At 38.3% G+C, this 19,619-nt stretch overlaps 1 protein-coding gene across 2 annotated transcripts; it reads left to right on the top strand.

The window, feature by feature from the left end:
- The first annotated feature begins 121 nt into the window (after nucleotides 1-121).
- Nucleotides 122-17,496, top strand: LOC103038744 (transmembrane protein 196). Of its 2 annotated transcripts, none has more exons than XM_049475732.1 (4): nucleotides 122-432; nucleotides 11,108-11,164; nucleotides 15,288-15,533; nucleotides 16,851-17,496. In XM_049475732.1, the coding sequence occupies exons 2-4, from the start codon at nucleotides 11,132-11,134 to the stop codon at nucleotides 16,917-16,919; spliced, it is 348 nt and encodes a 115-aa protein (XP_049331689.1). In that variant the 5' UTR covers nucleotides 122-432; nucleotides 11,108-11,131; the 3' UTR covers nucleotides 16,920-17,496. The 2 variants fall into 2 exon arrangements, with proteins under 2 accessions (XP_049331689.1, XP_007260753.2); XM_007260691.4 differs by lacking the exon at nucleotides 122-432 and adding an exon at nucleotides 7,684-8,030.
- Nucleotides 17,497-19,619: the final 2,123 nt, after the last annotated feature.

The following is a 19,619-nucleotide window of genomic DNA, read 5'->3' as shown; positions in this document are numbered from 1 at the left end:
ATGGTGAATTCCGGATACACCAGTGTGAACCGCACGGACAAACCGCTCCTCCCGCTTTCTTTCATGGCCCGACTCTGAGTGGCAGCGGCCTCTATAAATAGTCCCTTTCCCTCCTGCGCTGCGCTATTTCCGGATCCGCTCGCCACCGGCTCCTCTTCAGCCTGACAATAAACATCAGCTCTTTTTATTTTTAACAGCCCTGTTCACAGAGGAGGAGAGGAGGAGAGGAGGAAGCCAGCGTGCAGGGTGGAGGAGCTCCAAAAACGAAGATAAAGCACATTAAGGCAGGCGTTTGACTCCTCGTTCCAGAGATCAATAGTGAGAGACTGAGGCCAGACGGAGTTCCCATGGATCCAACAGGCCAATAGCAATACAGGACATCATGAGGAGAACACCAGCACAAGCTGCGTCTCTGCTCAATGGGTTACTGAGGTCAGATTTCATAAAACATCAATGAGCCTGGTTTGGACCAATGAGAAGGTCTGAATGGAGCATCGTCATCTTTAGACCGGTTGTAAACTTGAAATAGAAATTGCCAAAGGATAAAAGGCTATTACTGTGATTTAATCAAATGTTAACCTAAAAAAATTGATTTGTTTCAGTATTACAAAACACCTGTTTGGGCATACAATACCAGTTTAAAACAATATTTGGTCCTATTTGCATCACCGCAAGCCTATATGACTGATTATGAGACATTATAATTTAAGTATAAGTCATAAATTCTCATTTGCTGACTTAAATTTACAAACATATATAGTTTTTTTTATTCATTATGTGAGTTTGATTTATATAAAACGTGATTAACATCATTAGTTGGTTTAGTTGATCTTAAAGGAGAGTAAGCAGAACTTACAAAACAGATTTCATAGAACCTTAATGAGGCCAACAAACAAAACAATAAAAATGCATTTGTTAAAAAGTATGTTTATTACATAAAGTACATAAAGTACTTTTATTTTACATTTAATTGATGCAGCCAATGGCAGTTTGGTCAATTTTGATAATGCTTAATATTTAACTGATTATAACTGAACTAAACAAATGTAACTAGACACTATGCAAAACATGTAGTTGGACCAACCTTGGTGTATTTGGTCCACAGATATTTTATTAACTCAACTTATCTTCTTTAAATGGACCAAAATTCAAAGGTAAAAAAACAAGTTAAAAACAAGTACAATAAGTTGGTGAGAGTGACCGTTTTTTCTACAGTGTACTGTTACACTATTCAGTATTCACAACTGTATTCAGTATCCAGTATGAATTACTCAGTATTCAATATGTATAGTTTAAAGAGAGTTTAAAGAGTTAAGCTTTGCTGAGTGCGCCAATTTTACATTCTGAGCTTTTTGTGTAAGAAGTTTCCCACCAAATTCTTTCCATAAAAGACAAAACCAGCATACTTATTACCTCTACAGGAAACAGCACTAATTTACACACACTAGTGAGAGGGAATGCTGTGTTTTTCCACCGCGAATAAACCGCCACGGACAGCCATTACTCCTGCAACCTGTCATTAGAATGGCTTCTGAATGAAGGGCTTTGGTATAAAATATAGAAACACTTCATTACAGCAATATTTTAGCTATTGTTTGTGTGATTTTAGCATACTGAGCATGATTAGACGATTGTACCCAAAACAATGGATTGCTTCAAGACCATTGTCTTTATCGGCTTTCAGAAACATTGCTGAGATGTTGTGATCTTATTGCCATCAAGTAAGATGATGTGGATCATGTGGATGATGCTGATCAGTCCCCACACAAACCATTTAGCTCGTCTAGCTACACAAAGCTCCTGCGTGGTAATAAACATGACATGAAAACAGCCTCATGGGAAAATGTGACATGTGTTTGTTAGATGAATTAGTTTAGTGTTAGCGTCAATCTGGCGACTCAGCGAATCGTGGGAATAAAAAAAGCGTCTTCAAGCTTCGCCAACGAAAACTACTCACCAGCAGTGTTTCTCTGCAGTCGACTCTAGTAGGGATTGATTAGAGGAGTCTATTAATAAAAAAATAGACAGATAACAGATTAATGATACAACCTTCATAAACAAAAACGGCGCTCCAAACTATATCACGTCCCCCGGAGATTCTCCAGAGATTGTAATGCTGGGAGCTGCTGACACCACACATGCCAAACACTTCCAGCTGTTCCAGAGAAAAAGCCAGAGCAGTGGCTTTATTGCGGCTCATTGATTTTTTTGGCGTGTAGAGTGCTGAAGTCAGTTTGATCACTACTCCAATCGATTTAGATAAAGCAACACTCAAAAAAAAAATATATATATATATATATATAGAGGTGCCTTAATGGTTCTTGGCTTGGACATGGAGTTCTAGGGAACGCTGTTAATTGATAGAGAATATGTAAAGCATAGATGTAGATTTTCCAGTGCCAATACCAATATTAACATCTTGTATTGTGCATCAGCTGGAATCAATATTAATTATGTTTTGTTTTTCAAACAATTAAAAGCCTTCAAGCTTTGGAAAAAAATGAAGAGAGCACTTCAGATTCTGAATCAGTTTCTCTGATTTTGCTATTTATAGGTTTATGTTTGAGTAAAATGAACATTGTTGTTTTATTCTATAAACCACAGACAACATTTCTCCCAAATTCCAAATAAAAATATCGTCATTTAGAGCATTTCTTTGCAAAAAATGAGAAATGGCTGAAATAATAATTGCCGAGTAGCATCACAGCATAGCGCTCGGAGAAAAGCCCAGTGACTCAGTTTCGATACATCAGCTCACAGACGCAGCCTTGTGCTGATCCACATCACCCTCTGCTGCTGGCAAGCTGCATGACCAGGATTCGAACCAGCGATCTTCTGATCATAGTGGCAGTGCTTAGCCCACTGGACCACTCGGGGCCGACTCTGTTTATTAATATCCAAAACTTCCCTTATATCAGTCCACACTGTTAAGGGTAGCATAAATGTCTTTTTCTCAACTAACATTAGTGAACTTTACTTGTTTCACAATATCTTCTGTATACCTATATTGGCAACAACAAATCAACCGATTCTGAAACCATAGCAATTAATTAGTGACATCACAGCGACCCCCTTGGATACCATATTTACCAAATTTTATAAACATTTCCTAACCTTAAAAAAAACAAACACTTGTGGTATTGTGGTAATTTCCGCCTCTACAGCGCCCCCTCAGGTTCAACTGATGATTTATCTATGTACTTTGGTACGCAGAAACATCAAAATATGCATAAATCAATCAAAAATACCTATAGTCTATCAGAGGCACACTGCTCAGCCCAATCAGCTCTGCCTCCTGACCAGCCCCTAAACCCATACATCACCAAGTGCCCCCCTCAACATACCTCAAATATTTTAGCATTTTTCAAATTTGAGCTGAGGGTGGAGTCAACTAAAATCAGGAGGGGTTTATTTAACCTTTAAATTTCCTTTATCTTCTCTGAATGCTGAGATTAAATGTGTTTAGGTGAGTAAAACTGCTTATATAACTGCAACATAAACCGTAATAAAAACCTCATTATCACATTCCACACAAAAATGAATAGAAATCTATTTGATGTATTTTAACAGTGTGAGTGTGTGTACTATATCAGGATAGATCTATAACTGGAACAGTTAATTCCCTTATTCCCTACAATACCTGATCCAGCAATTTCTGCTGATTATAACCCAAAAGCAACACTCAGCACAATGATATGCCAGCTCTAGTAAAAAAGAGTGGGGCAGAGGATCATATTTTGTTTCTTGATCAATTATTTAGAAGCATTTGTGAAAAATTCTTATTCTTAAGAAACGTACATCACATGTCCTAATGTTAATGGACTCTCATTCTAATGAATGCATTTATTTATATATTAAGTATAATGTGAGCAGTACTTTAACATCATAAAATATTGCCATCTAAAAATTGTTACAAACAGATAACTTATGTATTACACATATAAAGAACTGTCTCATAAAATGAGTAAAATATATTTCAGGAAAGGCATTAAATATTGCTAATCATTGTGCCCCTTGTGTTCTAAACATAAATAAGTAAAATACTCACTTTATTTTGGGAAGAATTCACCATATGTAATTAAATAAATATTACCTGCACTAAACAGCTGAGACACACTTTGAAAAAAAGGTAAAGTTTACTTGACAAGAAGTAAATACTTCCTATTGGTTCCTGGCATCATTTATTTGCATAATGAGTGTGTTCATGCAACCTTCAGAGACCATCAGTGTGAAGTCTTAAATGGATGGATGGATGGATGGATGGATGGATGGTTCAGTGGATGCATGAATGGGTGGATGTTTGAGTGGATTTATTGATGGATGGATTGGTGGATGGATGGTTCAGTGGATGCATGAATGGGTGGATGTTTGAGTGGGTTTATTGATGGATGGATTGGTGGATGGATGGATAGATAGATGGATGGATGAATGAATGGATGGTTGAGTGGATGGATGGATAATTGTATTTGTATTTATTTTATTTAATCTTGCATTAGTTAATGTAAGAATTAGATGGATGGATGGATAATTGAATGGATGGATGGATAAAATGATGCATGGAAGGATAGATGGTTCAGTGAATGGGTGGACATTTGAATGGATTGTTGGATGAATGGATGGATGCATAGATGATTGAGTGGATGAATGGATAGACTTATGCATGGAAGGATGGATGGTTCAGTGGCTGGATGACAGTTGAGGATGGACAGATGGATGGTTGAGTAGATGGTTGAGTGGATGGATGAAAGATTGAGTGGATGGATGAATAAATAAATTACTAGATACAAAGCAATGCAAACTTCCTACACTCTTTCTAATGTATAACAGTAGTATTATAAGATTGTTATAAGGCTGTTTATTGAAAGTGGTTTATCTCTGGAACTGTTTCAAACTGTCTTTAAGGCACTTAAATATAATGTCTAAAGTCAAGCTCTGAATTAATAACTGAGAGGAAAGGTCACATATTATGACGACCTCGTGTGACAGTGCTGGAAAGCCTGCGGTTTTCTTTCCTCACTGAGTTGAGTGGAAGTTTTACAGTGTTCAGCGTTTTTGTGCTCTGCTGCACATTTAGCTCTTATAGTGTCCAGTCAACTGCAGCGAGTCCTGGGGCGCAGTGTGGTCTATGTTTAGCACCAATCAAAACAACATCTACTCCTGAACTCTGCATTTCCAGCACCTTGACCTCTGAGAGCTCACTGTCTCTGTGTTTACAGACAAGCATCTGCACTGGCAGGTCAAAGCAGAGCCATGTTTGGTGAAATTTATTGCATGATGGGGTTTCTTAGAAAGCTAGGGGTCAAATAAAGAGTTTTCATAGAAAACCCACCATGCAAAGAGGCATGAGTGACATGTGCATGAGTACAGAATATTTATTTTATGTAGTGGTTCTTGTAACCTTGTACTATGTTTGTTGTTGGACATACTGAGGTTGCATGAGTGTTGATGGGCCTATAGTCTGGTAGTTAACTCATAATAAATCATTTTGTTTTGTCTTTAATCTTTTATTTACTTTACTCGTTATTTCAAATATTCTGTCAATACTGAGAGCATAACCTTCTCAGTCCTCCTCTGCAAAACAGGTAACTTGCTCATACGCCCTACAACGCTGAAGCCTGTTAGATACCCAATAAATAAAACACCAAAATTGTATTGAAAAGAAAATAAGAGAGCACTTAAAAATGGTGAGTTTCTTTAATGTTACCAAATTGAAAACCTCTGGAATTAAATCAAGAGGAAGATGGTCACAAGCCATCAAACCACCAAACTGAACTACTTGTTGATGACAGTTTTGTTTCTGGTGTTGTTAGACAGCACTGTGATCTTGGTTATGGTGCAGAGCTTGGAGTGTACAGGTAACAAGTTCAACAGGTGCAGTCTATACAGGTAATTAGTGCAGAATTTGAGGGTTTCTTAAAGGGAAATTAACAGGTATGTGACAGCCAAATCAAATCAAATACAGCACATGTGTCAAACACAAGGCCCGCGGGCCAAATGTGGCCCGCCACGTCTTTTTATGTGGCCCGCGAGAGCTTGTAAGATCTTAGTGTCTATAATAAATAAGTCAGAAGCGTTCTTTGACCAAAAAATACATTTCCCACAATGCTTGTCGATTGTATTACCCGCAAAGTTACGGCTTACTGCCACTACACGGCAGTGTAGTCATTGATGTGGAAACCCTGCCGGAGGGAAGGCGTAACTTCGCGGGTGGAATTGAGACATATAAATGTTTATCCCATAATGTCCAGAAAAAGAGAAGTTGATGCAGACGGACGGCTGTGCTTCAAGGCGAAAGACCGGTATGCCTTTTGTGTTACGAAGAGTGTTACTGACCAAAATATACGCTTTTTAGGAGAGATATAAGTTCTGTGTAAATATTTATAAGACAATAGCTGACAAAATCTGTTTTAATGACGTTAATAAACATCACTGTGACAGCGCTAGTCGCAGTTTCACCGCAGCAAAGTACGAGGACGTGAATCACTTATCTAACCAGCCTTTACTGATTTCTGCCCTCAATAACCCTTTCAATAACCTCCAATAGCCTTTAATAGTCTTCAGTAGCCTTCAACAGTCTAACCTTGCAGCCGTGGTGTGTCCACTAAACTCCGTAGTTATAAACATCCTGAGGTTAGCAGCGCGCTAACTGACCTGTTTATAATGTACTGTAATCCCAGCAGTGACTCATGCTCTAAACGGCTGCTGTTAGCTGATTGGGCTGAAAGATGAACTGTAGAGAGCTGTATTATTCGGTTACAAAAATCTTTATTTCATACACAGAAGAACTTAAACATTTTAAAAACGCTCCAGACTGGCTGAGCTGAGCCCTGTAGCCCGTGGCTGGGCTGTAGCTCTGACTCAGTAAAGACTGCAGACTTGTGGTGCTGCTGCTGCAGCTCCCACTAGTGGTTGGATGAGGAACTGCTAAATCTGAGGAAATGCTATGTTCTTAACAGCTCACAATTTTTGATTTTATATTTATTAAGCCTTATTTCAGTTAATAATTTCAAAGTTAATATAACTTGATGTCATTTCTATTCACTTGAATAGTTTGGTTCTTGATTGATGGAGTTTTTGGATTTCATGACATGACAAATTAAAAGGATTTATGTTAATAGAGCAACAAGCAAACATTTTTTCCATGCAACTGTAATATTTGATTGAATAAATAATATATTGAGAGTTATTTAACATTAAGGAGTAATTACATTCATTTACATATATTACATTTGGTTACATTTTATTACATTTATAAGTTACATCTGGCCCTCGGAGGACAGCCAATATGCCAATGTGGCCCACGGCCAAAATGAGTTTGACACCCCTGAAATACAGTATTTATTTCATGCAAAAAATTGCAAATTAATGTGATTTTTTTCTGGACAATTACAGACCTTTCTATTGTTTGTAAATGGGAAAAATCAGCAAGTATTAAATATGTATTTCCCACACTGTATGTGTTATGAGTTGAGAGTTATGAATGCTACTTTTAGCGCGTGGTGGCCAAATGTTTTTCAAGCTGTGAAACCGCACAACCTGCAGCTCCCACCCACTGCTGTGATGCTTTACTACAAGCGCGTGAGTTTCGGTGCCCCATAGGAGGAGGCGCGCGCGTGTCGGAGGGCGTGGAGCGGGTGGGTGGAGAGGGGTGGAGAGGAGTTTCAGAACCGTGGACAGCGCCGCCGCCGCCACCGCCGCTCATCACTCCTCTCCGACCGTCAGTGTCTTCCCTCGCGCGCTCGGATGGAGGCGCGTCGGGCTGCAGAGCGCGGCTCCGGTGCGGGAGCTTAGTGAGCGCGGGGTGCGGGAGGGACGGGAGTGGATTAGTGCGCGCGGGATCTGGCGGGAAGGATGCCTGAGCGAGGATGTGCTCCAGCCGCAAGATCATCTGGAGTCTGCTGCTGCTCTCCGTGCTGGAGATGGGGCTCGGCGTGTCCAGCATCGCGCTCGGCGCGGTGGGGATCAGCAGGGTGCGCGCGGGACACAAGACGCAGCAGGGCGACGCGTCCCCGGTGTGGAGCGGGGTGTGTGTACGTCCCACAATTTTTAAAACCTTTATTTTATCTATTTTGCGGTTTTATAAACATCATAAGCATAATTTTTTTATTATCAGTTTTCGCGTTTATCGCGTGTATTAGGTTTATTGCTTTTATCGTGTTTATCGGGTTTATTGAGTTTATCGGGTTTATCGGGTTTACACAATGGAGAAAATCCGATATAACAATTGTCAGACTCACGAAAAAAAAAAATTATTTCCAGAGAAAGAAAAACTAAAAGTAAAAGTATTTAAAAGTATGCGAAAGGCTCATTTTTAACAAATTTATTTTATTGATTTATTTATGTGTTTTTTCATAAGCTCATTTGTAAAATATCTGCTGTTCCTATTTATCCTATTTATAATCGCGTTTACTGCGTTTATTGCGTTTATTATGTTTACACAGTAGAGTAAACTGATATAACCACGAAAATCTCCAAAGGAAAAAAATATTTGTGAAAAATCTTCTGTTCGCGTTTATTGAGTTGATCAAGTTTACACAGTAGAGAAAAACTGCTATAAGCCCAAATTGTCAGACTCACAAAAAAAAAAACTAAAAGTAAAAGTATGTAAAACTTTGTGAAAGTGTCACTTTTTACCATTTTGCTTTTTTGTACAAACATCAGAAACATAATTTGTAAAATTTCTGCTTTTTCCTTTCATAGAGTTTATCCCGTTAATTTCGTTTTTTCAGGAGAAAAACTGATATCACCACAAAAATGATCAGACTCACAAAAAAATACGTAAAAGAATGTGAACGTCTCAGTTTTTAACATTTTAATTGTATTAATTTTGCGTTTTTTGTACAAACATCATAAGTGTCATTTGTGACATTTCTTCTGTTGGTGTTTTGACCCGTTTATAGCTTTATCGGGTTTACACAGTAGAGAAAAACTGATATAAGCCCAAATTGTCAGACTCACGAAAAGAAAAGTAAAAAAAAAAAAGAAAAATCCTAAAAGTAAAAGTATGTAAAAGTATTTGAATATCTCCCCTTTTAACATTGTTATTTTATTAGTTTTACATTTTTTTGTATACAAATCTATTTCCAATTAAAAAACTAAAAGAAAAAGTATGTAAAAGTATGTGAACTTCTCACTTAACACACTTTAACATTTTTGTTATTGATGTTGTGTTTTTTTGTACAAACATCATAAGTGTAATTTGTGAAATGTCCTCTGTTCGCACTTATCAGGTTCATTGGATTTATCAGGTTTACACAGTAGAGAAAAACTGATATAATCCCAAATAGTCAGACTCACGAAAAAAATTTCAAAGAAAAAAAAAAACATAAAAGTATGTAAAAGTATGTGAACATCTCACTTTTTAACATTTTTACTTTATTCAAGCGTCAGTTGTGAAATATCCAATTTTTCAGATACATTTTCTGGATTTCAGTATGTTGATACACTGTATTCCAATGCAGTTCCAATTTTCCAGTTACATTTTTCAGATTTTGGTATGTTGATACACACTGTGAAAAGTTTGATTCTTCTGGGTTTAAGGGTGCTAATTGGAATTCCACTGCCCTTTGTAATAGCACATCATCTTCCTTTCTGGTTTAGCTTGACACTAGATGTTACAGTGAGAATGTGGTTGAATATTCAGCAACAAGAGCATTACTTAACTCCTTTCCAGCTCATCCCAGAACTGAAAGAAGCTCCATTACTCCAGAGAAGACATGTCCACTGCACCCAAGCTCCAGTAGCACGTTCAGTAGTGTTTTTCTGTAGAGAACATACTGAACAATTGGTTTAACATGTGGAATATAGGGTGGAATGTTAGGCGATTATTGTATTATTTATATACACTGTTGCTGAGCAGGTTGTGCCGGTTTAATAAGCTGCCTCATTATTTTATAGGGCTGTCTTTTCTTTGGCTATAGGCAGATTTATAACTGTATATATGAGCAGTTCAGGTGACCAAAGCAAGCTGAAGAGATGAACATGGAGGGTCAGCCAGTGTTAAATCTAGTGTAGAGCTGTGGAGCTCTAGAGATGCAACTGAAGTAATGTAAAGTAAAGCAGCATAAAGTTATCCAAAAGCAGTGTGTAAGACTGGTGGAGGAGAACATGACGCCAACATGCATAAAACTCTGTGATTAAAAACCACCAGGGTTATTCCACCAAATATTGATTTCTGAGTTCTTAAATTGAACTCTTAATGAATATGAACTTGTTTTCTTTGCAATATTTCAGGTCTGAAAAATATTTTTTTGTTATTTCACCAATTTCTTATTTTCTGCAAATAAATGCTCTAAATGACAATATTCCTCAAACATAAACCTATAAATAGCAAAATCAGAGAAACTGATTCAGAAACTGAAGTGGTACCGAACTGCCTGTCACATGACACAACCCAGTCTCATTTCCCATGCGTATGAAATGGTACGCAAAACTAAACACTGGCATGCGTACTCATATACACGCATAGTGCTGCGTACTCATATACACGCATAGTGCTGCGTACACATGCTACGCTGCTATTAAGTATATGTAAAGAGCGAGAGAGAGATTAAAACATAGCGAGAGAGAGAGAGAGAGAGAGAGAGAGAGAGAGAGAACGAGACAGAGGACGAGAGAGGCTGAAACATAGCGAGAGAGAGAGAGAGAACGAGAGAGAGAGACTGAAACAGCGACAGAGAAAGAACGAGAGAGAGGCTGAAACATAGAGAGAGAGAAAAAGATAGATTATTATTATTATTATTATTATTATTATTTAGAGAGAGAGATACTGAAACATAGCGAGAGATTATTATTATTATTATTATTATTATTATTATTATTATTATTATTATTTAGAGAGAGAGAGAGATTATTATTATCATTAGTAGTAGTAGTGGTATTCTTGAGAGAGAGAGAGAGAGAGAGAGAGAGAGAGAGAGGGATTATTAATATTATTATTTACGCATGGGAAATGAGACTGGGTTGCATGACAACATTATTGTCAGGGTTGCAGCAGGGTACTTTTATAATAAAGAAACAAAATAAACAAGAAAGCAGAATGAACAAACACACATGAATAAGGAGCATCTTCCACACTAACGTATTTGTCTCTTGTCTCCTTTCACAGTTCCTCGTCTGTGGACTCTGTGGGATGCTGTGTGCGAAAAAAAGGACTGGCCTGGTTGTGAGTACTGTCCCAGCTATTACCCTAAATACCTGCTTCTGCCTGACTTTACTGACCTAAAAAGTAACTGGTTCATTGCAAACTAAAGGTGGGCGATATTGTTCAGAGTTGTTTTACTGTACAGTTCTACTGCATTTGTGTGGTGAATTAAGGACTAAAGGCCTGATTTGAAACTTTGAAGGTCAATTTCCCCAGTTTCAGTTGTTACTTAATATTATAACATTAAGTAATTTTGGGCTATTTTAACATAATTTAATAGGTTTTATGACTGTTATAAAGTATAATAAATGAATAATGCTTTTTGGCTGGAAAGGAAATGACAGAGATGTTAAAAAAGTTAAGTAATGGGTAATGAAAACTTAAGTTAGCATAACTTAGAACATCATGTTATTACAACTAAAGGGGAGCTTGATTTATTTGTAAGGTAGCCCAGGGGGAATCACTACACACTGATGGTGGGTGTTAGTCAGAAACTGTTGGACACACCCAGTATGCAAATAGATTGTGACAGAAGCCAATGGAAAAGAAGCTGATAATGGCAACAGACTAAACTCAGTTATTATAAGTTGGTTCAACTCAAAGATCTCAGTTTGAATAGTACAGTATATGCACCCACAAATGTTCAGCTAACTCAAATTAGTTGAGTACTGTTTAGAAATATCCAATTTTATGTAAATCATTTGAGTTCAAACAACAGATGGGTTTACAGTAATAAAAAAACCTTTAGTATTCCACAACATCAGGCTTTCAGGCACATGCATTTCCCTGCTGTGTGCAGAAGCATGCTGCCATATTCCATTTCTGTTTCTCAATACTTTACTATTTCTTAAACATTGACCCTTTGGCCTCATATACAGCTCTGGAAAAACATAGGAGACAACTTAAAAATGATGAGTTTCTTTAATTTTACCAAATTGAAAACCTCTGGAATATAATCAAGAGGAAGATGGAAGATCACAAGCCATCAAACCACCAAACTGAACTGCTTGTTGAATTTTTGCACCAGGAGTAAAGCAGCATAAAGTTATCCAAAAGCAGTGTGTAAGACTGGTGGAGGAGAACATGAGGCCAAGATGCATGAGGAAAACCAGGGTTATTCCACCAAATTTGGAGAGTTTATAAAATGAACTAATTCTTATTATTTGTTTTAAGGAACTTTGTGGTACTTGGGTTAAATAATATATGGATTGATTTAAAGGATATGTATTTGATATTTTTTTTTATATATAAAAAAACAGTATAAAACCTTAAGGATTCCACAACATCAGACATTCAGGCACATGCCTGATTTCCTTGTGATCTGCATAGCATGTGTGCAGAGGCATGCTGCCATACCAGCTCTGCATGGAGGAGGAGATTCAATTAGGCACCTTGAGAAGTGGAGTGGAGGAGTCACAGGGGAGAGTGTTAATGACAAATCAATAGCAAAGTGAAACCTGGTCTGGAAGGACTTAACGTCTCCCTCTCTCTGCCTGACTGGCAGTCTTTCCGTCTCTCTTTATCTGTCTTTTACATGCCTCTTGTCCTCCCGTCCACTTTCTCCCACAAATTGCCCGTCCGGAGTCTTTAAAACGCCCATGCATTTCTTTTTTTCTTTTTTTTTTATTGTTCCGTGAGTTTTATATCTGCTGTATATTTTTGTGCACCACTTTCTGGATCCATTTTCCCATCTCTCTCTCTCTCTCTCTCTCTCTCTCTCTGTGTTTCTCTCTCTGCCTCTCCCTCGCTGATCGGATTTATTTTATGCGCCTCAAACACTCGACTGAACTGTTTCCACACAATGGAAAAATGACTGAATTGATACGCCCTCACGCTCCGTAATGGCTCTCTGTGATGGCATTTAGGGCACTCTACCACGTTACCATCTACTGTAAATCCCTCTCACTCAATCACTCAGCCTCATTAGTCTCCAGCCAAGCAGTACAGTATACCGCTCTGGTGCAGAAAGTGCTTATCTGATCTGGTGCATATCTAAAATTATTTATATACAGGGGTCGGACACTGAAACTGTGAGGTTTCATGGCTAAATTGGAGCAGCCTGGTGGCTTTAATCTTCATTAATTGCACATTACTGCACCAGTAAGAGCGTGAAGAGTGTGAAGGTTCAATTATCAGGGTAAGAGCACAGTTTTGCTAAAAAATATAGCAATGCACACAACATTATGGGTGAAAAAGCAGAGTTCAAAAGAGGACAAATTGTTGGTGCACGTCTTGCTGGAGCATCTGTGACCAAGACAGCAAGTCTTTGTGATGCATCAAGAGCCACGGTATCCAGGGTAATGTCAGCATACCACCAAGAAGGACCGACCACATCCAACCGGATTAACTGTGGATGCTGTAAGAGGAAGCTGTCTGAAAGGGATGTTCGGGTGCTAACTTGGATACTGGATTGTATCCAAAAAACATAAAACCACAGAATTCAATGTGCACCTCAACTCTCTTGTTTCCACCAGAACTGTCCGTCACCACAATAAATTATTGTGCTCTAAAACCAGGCGTTTCAGATTCATTGTCCAACCCCTGTATATTGCTTAATATTATAATCTGGTGAGCCTTATGTCTAAAAAAAAAAAAAAACAGAAAATAGACGTTAACATTAATTCCTCTGTGATTGGAAGCTGAAATTGGGAGCTTTTGTTGGCTTTTATTTTATTTTTTTTGTTCTTTCTTAATTGCTGCAGCCTCTGCCCATCTGTTGCACCATTTAAGGTGGAACAGGAAAGTTAGCTAGTTAGCTAGCTACTGAGATGAATTACTAGTCATTTCCTAATGCATGTTATGAAGAAAATGATGATAGAAATTGCCAGAAATCATTGAAACTACACATTAAAGTATAGTAATATAGTGGCTATTGTCATGTTTATCAAGGAAAATATTATAAATTGTGAGTTTCTTTGGATGCTTGCGCCGCCATCTTGCCAATGATTCTCATAGCTGTCTGATCTAAGTGTGCTTTTGAAAATCTAGGATGTTTTTTATTTGTTTGTCTGTCTGTTTGGTTGGTTAAATGTTTGGTTGGTTGTTTGGGTTTTTAACATGTTTAGTGGAATAAGAGCTAGTGTGTGCTGTTAATGAAGGGGGGGGGGGTACAGTGATAAAGAGAGTCGTGACCACAGCTAAATAACACACACACACAGTGTCTACAGTGAGAGTGTCTACTCTCACTGTAATCTGAGGTAAAAGTTACAGGAAAGTGATGAGCTGGCGTTTTGTTGACATTAGATAACAGCTCTGTCTGCAGCCAGTCGAACAATTAAAAACAACAGGGCAGCACATTCTGTAAGGGCCAGAAAAATGCCCTGCCTTTTTCCCTCCACGTCTCATTCATTCTCTTTTTATATTGCTGAGTGTGCTCTAACCTTTAGGATGCTTACTGAGGAAATATGGGAACTTTAGATCCACTTTAAGCTGGACGATTGTCTGGAGTTTGTTGGTTGACTGGTTGATTGGTGGCCTCTAATATCATAGTAATGCAATATAAATTATTCTCTTTCTGCACATCACAGGAGCTGTTAAGCAGTTCTAGTGGATGTTAGCTGTCTTTATGTTTAATAAACTCCTGAAGACAGCGCTCTTCAAAGAGCACTTACTCTCCTAACACCTCTAACTAACTACCTTCTACTACCAGATCAGGAGAATCTCTCACTATCTTTAACAAACTCCTGAAGACAGAGCTCTTCAAAGAGCACTTACTCTCCTAACACCTCTAACTAACTACCTTCTACTACCAGATCAGGAGAATCTCTCGCTATCTTTAATAAACTCCTGAAGACAGAGCTCTTCAAAGAGCACTTACTCTCCTAACACCTCTAACTAACTACCTTCTACTACCAGATCAGGAGAATCTCTCACTATCTTTAATAAACTCCTGAAGACAGAGCTCTTCAAAGAACACTTACTCTCCTAACACCTCTAACACACTAACTACTTCTAACCTCATTTCCTTCTTCCCCTCCTTCACTCCTCTATCCCATTATTTCACTTTGGCCTCCTTTAGTCCCTGTATAAAGATGTTTTTAACTTCTATTACTTTTGTACTTCACTCTTGTAAGTCGCTTTGGACAAAATGTAATGTAATGTAATGTAATGTGATGTAATCTGTGATTATCTCTCTATATACCAGATGATCCTGTTCTCGGCCTGCTGCATCTGCGGCCTGATCGGAGGCATCCTGAACTTCCAGTTTGTGCGGGCGCTGGTGAAGCGTCCGGACACGCTGCACCTGGCCGCCATGTCCCTGGCCTGCCTGGGCATCAGCAGCTGCACGCTGTCCACCTGGCTGACCTGCAGGCTGGCCAGCAGCGAGCAGCAGCGCATGTTCCTGGAGCGAGAGCACTCGCTGCACCACTCGCACGAGATGGCCGAGAAGGTAGAGATGTAGCGGGGGAGAGGAGAACTAACTTAGCTCAGCAGAACACACACACACACACACACACACACACACACACACACACACACACACATATACACACACACTCGACCCACCAGCTCACACTCTGCCACAACACAGCCAGCATTATCTCAGTGCAGATACACTGACTGTGTTTCTTTGTGCTTGTTTAAAAGAGGACACCAGCTTTTGTTAGGGTGACTGACAGCTCTGTGTGAGTGTTCCTTTACCCTCGGAGTTCAAAATAGATCTTATCCCACTCATATATAAATATATAAATATATTTTTGCCCCACACACAGAGCCTGTCTAGTGTCTGTGGAGAAGTTCCAATAGATTGCACCTTGTTGAAACTAAACCAGAAATTCCAAGGAAGCCGACAGAACGTCCACAAGTTAAAATTGCAGCTAACCCCTTGTGAAAAGGAAGAGTACTTTAAATGTATTTTTTAAGCAATATGCTTTAAATTGATACATTGTGTTGATAGAAAAAATATATTTAGTGGCAATTAAATTAAATCCTGCTGAAAGTGCACTTCGCCGGGCAGCGACGCCGTCTCGTCAGATAGGAGATAACTAACAGCGCTAGAAACAGCATGGCAGTTCATTCCTGTGTTATTTGTGCGAATAACACATCAGTGTTTATATACTTTACTCAGTAATTCAGAAAAGAGCTAAGAAACAAATGGTTAGAATATCAGTCTATGGAGGAACAACACCTGCGAAGTACAACTGAGATGTATATTTTAAAAAGTTCTGTTTACACTAGTTAAAACTACATGTAAAAATACAACCCGGGTGGATTTTTACTTTCTGGACCTGGACTACCCACCTCTGTGTGTAAGTAGCTATAGGTTTAAATAGGATCTCCGGTGGATTTGGTGTTTTACAGAGACTCTAAGACTATAGGTCAGTGGCTGAACTGCACTTAGCAGGGCATTATTACGCATGTTGTGGATTAACATATGACATAGCGGAGTCGATATGTTTGCATGTATGAATATTCATGAGCATGAGCCGAAATCCTATCGTATCTCCCCCAACGCACACTCCTTCACTGAACTAGAGCAGTGTTATACCGGATCACCGGAGCATGGCTCTTTATGAACCCAAAAGTGCTTATTTTATGATGTCACTCCAAGAACCATTTGAAGTTTTAAAAGTTTTAGTGTAAAACGGCAATATATACAACATAATTTGATTTTAAAAGTATTAATTAATGCAGATATCTTGATGAGGAATTGATTAGGAACTGCTAATCTTTGTAAATCTCTCTCTTTCTCTTTCTCTCGTACCAGGAGATGCTCGATAACTCCAGTAACGGCATTCCTCAGATCGCGTACAACGGACGCAGCGCATCGCCGTGACAGTCGGGGGTCTTCGCAGTTTTGATCTGGTTTCAGGACCGTCTCTGTGCGCTAAGTGGTGCTGACGCTCCGGGGCTGAGGGCTGTCAGTAGGATGCTTTGCAGCTCTCCCCGAAGACTACAGACTCTGGGTCAGGTAACACTACTGTGGCAAAAAGAGATCGCCTCTCCTGGACTGACAGCCAATCAGCATTCAGTTACCCGATGACCTGAGGGGAGGTCATTACGAAGTGTAGCATATTGATGACATGCATAGAGCATCGTACCAAAATGAGCACAAAATGAGCATGCATAATCCTTTACTTTCTCTTTATCTCTCTCTCTCTCTCGCTCCTGCGCTCCCTCCTCCTCCTCCTTACTGCATTCATCCTGCATCTCTCCATTAATCCCTGGTGAGAGGTTTTTGGAATGTCGATGCTGAAATTGTAATGCTGAAATGTTATGGCATATTGAATGCTCTGACCTCAAACATACAAAATGCACAATGTAAAATGCTTATATAAGGGATAAATTGTTGATTTACAGTATTTTTATATAGAGGCTTCATATGAAAACGAAATAAAAATGACTGAAACAGACCCTCCTGTAGTGGTTACTGTGGGATACAGTGACTTAAGCTAAAGCTAAGGTATGGAGTGAATTTTGTGCCAAAAGATTTTATGCAAAAAAATCAAAATAAAATCTGCAATCAAAATCTTAAAGTAAGAATAAAAAGTAAAAAGTGTGTACAGCTGTACAGCTCTGAAAAAAATAAATAATAAGAGACCACTTCAGTTTCTAAATCAGTTTCTCTAATTTTGCTATTTATATTGGTATATATGGTATATATTTGAGTAAAATGAACATGTCTTGTTTTATTCTATAAACTACATTGGAACAGCATTTCTCCCAAATTCCAAAAATAAAAATATTTAGAGCATTTATTTGCAGAAATAAATGAGAAATGGCTGAAATAACACAAGTCCAGAAAAGAAAACAAGTTCATATTCATAAGAGATTCATTTTAAGAGATCATAAATCATAATTTGTTGGAATAACCCTGGTTTTTAAACACAGTTTTCATGCATGTCGGCATCATGTTCTCCTCCACCAGTCTTACACACTGCTTTTGGATAACCTTATGTCACTCTTGATGCAAAAACCCAGGGACATAACTAAAATGTGTATTTTAACTTAAATATTATGGATTTATGATGGAAAATATATATATTTTTTTAAGTATAGATGGGATTTGGACACATAGAACAATCTCTGAAGGATTTTAATAGTTAAATTTCATGGTAAAGTTTATAATTATCGAGTGAGGAAAGGTTACAAATGCTATTTTTACAGTGTTCTAAGTAGTTTTATTACTGTTTTAATTACATATTTTACTTTTTTAATTAGGTCAATGCACAAGACAATATGCTTAATAATAAAATGTATTTTAAAAGTATTTTGTATGCACATTTATACATGTAAATTCCTGGGGACAGAAATGGCACCGATTTGGTGGAATGGTGGAATTGTTTTAAACTGTTGCAACTATATGATTTTTTTTTTACACATTTATATTTTTCTTTACTGTTTAAAATCAAGCACTGAAGGTGGTGTGCTCTTATGTGAAACAGACCTGCACATCATCAAAGACTGCTGAACTCAGCTCACTGATATGTGTGTTCAGGACCGCAGGACTGCAGGACCACGACAGCAGAAACAGCCTGGTGCCGCTGCTGACAGGGTTCTACTGTCATCACTCGTCAGCACGTAACATGCCACCGTGCAGTACTGTCCACTCGCACACGCAGTGTTATCTCCCTCTGATCACTGTACACTCGCCAGCCTGCCTGACCTTCACTGGTGCCTGTAAGGCTACATCAGGTCTGACACTAATGGCTGAGAGGGTCAATACTTACATTTACGTTGAGTCATTTGCTGGATGCTGCTCTTATCCAGAGTGTCTTACTAAAGCATGCAAACAGTAGAAGGTGGAGTAGTAGTGGTAGGTTGGTACAGCATCTGAAAGGATTTAAAAAAGAAATGCATAAAAGCGTTGGAGTGATGCCACAGATGGTGTAGTTTTTTTTTTTACTTATTAACCCCTTAAAATGTCTTGTCCTGTATAAGGGCTACAGGTGTAGGCGAGACAAAACCCTTTTTCTGCAGTAAAATAACTTATTGACATTCTGAAAATTTAAGGGAATTAAAAAAAAAAATGTCCTACAAGACACTTGGTGAAGCTGCCTGTTCACTTTCTCTCTACTCCACTTAATAATTCCAGATCAGCAACAGGAATTGAGATTGAAAATAGACATAAAAACTAGACAAAAGGTTTGAAAGACGTGAACTGTTTGATTTGTATTCAGGAAAATATTAAATATTAGAGCCAATTTTATGATTTTATTCATTTTATACGGACTACGGACAACATTTCTCCCAAATTCCAAATAAAAATATTGTCATTTAAACCCTTTATTTGCAGAAAATGAGAAATCCTAAATAACAAAAAAGATGCAGAGCTTCAAAGAAATAATGCAATCAAGTTCATATCCATAAAGTTTTAAGAGTTCAGAAATTAATATTTGGTGGTTTTTAATCACAGTTTTCATGCATCTTGGCATCATGTTCTCCTCCACCAGTCTTACACACTGCTTGTGGATAACTTTATGCTGCTTTACTCCTGGTGCAAAAATTCAAGCAGTTCAGTTCAGTTTGATGGTTT

This window comes from Astyanax mexicanus, chromosome 3 (assembly GCF_023375975.1).
Source record: "Astyanax mexicanus isolate ESR-SI-001 chromosome 3, AstMex3_surface, whole genome shotgun sequence".
NCBI classification, from domain to species: domain Eukaryota; kingdom Metazoa; phylum Chordata; class Actinopteri; order Characiformes; family Acestrorhamphidae; genus Astyanax; species Astyanax mexicanus.
This window is presented reverse-complemented; position numbering and strand designations above follow the sequence as displayed.

What these genes read in the sequence shown, in the direction of transcription:
- LOC103038744 (XM_007260691.4), top strand. Translation starts at nt 7,866, where the DNA reads ATGTGCTCCAGCCGCAAGATCATCTGGAGTCTGCTGCTGCTCTCCGTG. An exon ending in CGGTGTGGAGCGGGGTGTGT is followed by an intron (nt 8,031 to 11,107) that starts GTACGTCCCACA and finishes CTCCTTTCACAG; the next exon opens with TTCCTCGTCTGTGGACTCTG. An exon ending in CGCACGAGATGGCCGAGAAG is followed by an intron (nt 15,534 to 16,850) that starts GTAGAGATGTAG and finishes CTCTCGTACCAG; the next exon opens with GAGATGCTCGATAACTCCAG.